Here is a 1,726-nt window from a genome sequence, read left to right on the forward strand (position 1 = left end):
CAGGACAGTAGCAGGTGACTACAACTGATTGACCAGTTTTAATTGTATCAATTTGAATAAAATAGTTTTTCAGTGGCTCCAGCTTCTCAAGTACATCATTGATATCTTGCAGTGTTGATTCATTCGGGTTCCATTCAAGAATGAATACAACAGTTTCTTTTTTGAGACGAGAAGGAGTAGGAACTGCTTGAAGCTCTTTGTCAAGGCATAATTCAGTAGATGTTGATTTGCAGAAATCTCTAGCATATTCTTTGTAGATTTTAATGACTTTTTCAGCTTCTTTTATGTTGAATTCTACAGTTAATACTTCTAACGGACGCATGTTAATGATATTACATCTCATCTTCACCACCTCCAGTACTCCATTGATCGTCTTCTTGTTAAAAACTTGAGAACTAAGATCAGGAAAACAATCGATGACTAATAGCTTCATTTCATCAATGCTTAAATTTTGATCTTTAGCAAAATTGCGCCGAACTTGAAAAAATGTTGAGCCAAATTTTATTCTTAATTCTTGAAACTTTTCTTCCATACTACGAGGAAAAAGGATTTTATGTCTGCCAAGTATCTCTTTCACTTCTTCAAATGATTCACCTATTTAATAAGATTTTTAATATTTATATATAATAATAAAAAATAAATGCTCACTTCCTGATTCAGCAGAAGAAGCACCTCTTAATGATTTTCCTATAGCAACATTAATAACAATTAAATATAAATGATTCACAATACTTTCTGTAAGGTAAGTCTCCATTTCTTCCATAGTATTGTCTTTGTCATGAAAATATTGACCTAATAAATAACAAAGGTATATGATATTATTTCAGTACTTTATTGCTCACTGTATTCTTCAAAGATAGTATCTCCAATATGAGCAGTCTCTGAGAACTTCCTCAATACAGTAACAAACAACTCCAGGTGTTTGTAATTGGAGTGAACAGCATCTCGTACAGCTTTGAGGAGAACTGCTCTACTGTCAGACACAGAACCTCTGGTAGACATGACACAAGACAGAGCCTCATCAGATATAACCTCTTCATGAAGCAACCTTGCCACACGAACTGGTTCAGTAATTGACTGAGAGAGAGCACTGTAATTATTCCTCAATATATCACTAGCAAGTCCTTCATTACCACCTACTGCCTCCTGTGGTTGCACTACTGTACTATCAATATCATCCTCTTGAGAAATTGTCTCTTCTATAATTATATTAGTATTCATAAAGTGGTAAAAATATTCAATGTCCTACCATATTTGGTCATCATTTCATTGCCTATATCTCTTGTTTCTTTAACATCAGACAGCACTCTAGCAATATCTTTAAGTTTCCTGTAGTCGCTAGATACTGCTTCTTTCATGGCTGTCAATAGAGTGGTCTTCTTGTCATCCAGTGACCTCCTCTGATCTATCCTCTCCATTTCATCCAGAGCAGCTTCACTTATACATCTCTTACAGTATAACAGTTGAGACACTTGTACAGGAGAGACAAGAGCTTCATTCAATGATTGAATATTCCTTTGAAGAATAGAAACTGCTTCAGTAGATGGTGGTGTATCTAATAAAACATAAAATATGATAGAGAGAAGAGTGGTATGATGAGTTAATAGCAAGTAGGCTTACAAGTAGTATCATGAAGCTCCTTTAAATATTTTTCCATATTTATCAGCAACTGTATGCTCATTAACCACTCTCTTTCTCAATGCTTCCAGTACTTGTCTCCTACTAG

The 1,726-nt window shown here is 34.6% G+C and overlaps 1 protein-coding gene across 1 annotated transcript; it reads right to left on the reverse strand.

The window, feature by feature from the left end:
* Positions 1-6: 6 nt before the first annotated feature.
* Positions 7-1,720, reverse strand: LOC109592291 (uncharacterized; the record flags this gene model as incomplete). The annotated part of the gene is made up of 6 exons (XM_020007778.1): positions 1,621-1,720; positions 1,250-1,555; positions 843-1,199; positions 733-792; positions 649-687; positions 7-594 (listed from the first exon to the last, which is right to left on the reverse strand). Coding segments are annotated over exons 1-6 (1,411 nt in total), but the record flags the coding sequence as incomplete, so codon positions are not given.
* Positions 1,721-1,726: the final 6 nt, after the last annotated feature.

Source organism: Amphimedon queenslandica, unplaced genomic scaffold, assembly GCF_000090795.2.
Source record: "Amphimedon queenslandica unplaced genomic scaffold, v1.1 AMPQUscaffold_5690_Cont22344, whole genome shotgun sequence".
Classification (NCBI taxonomy): Eukaryota; Metazoa; Porifera; class Demospongiae; order Haplosclerida; family Niphatidae; genus Amphimedon; species Amphimedon queenslandica.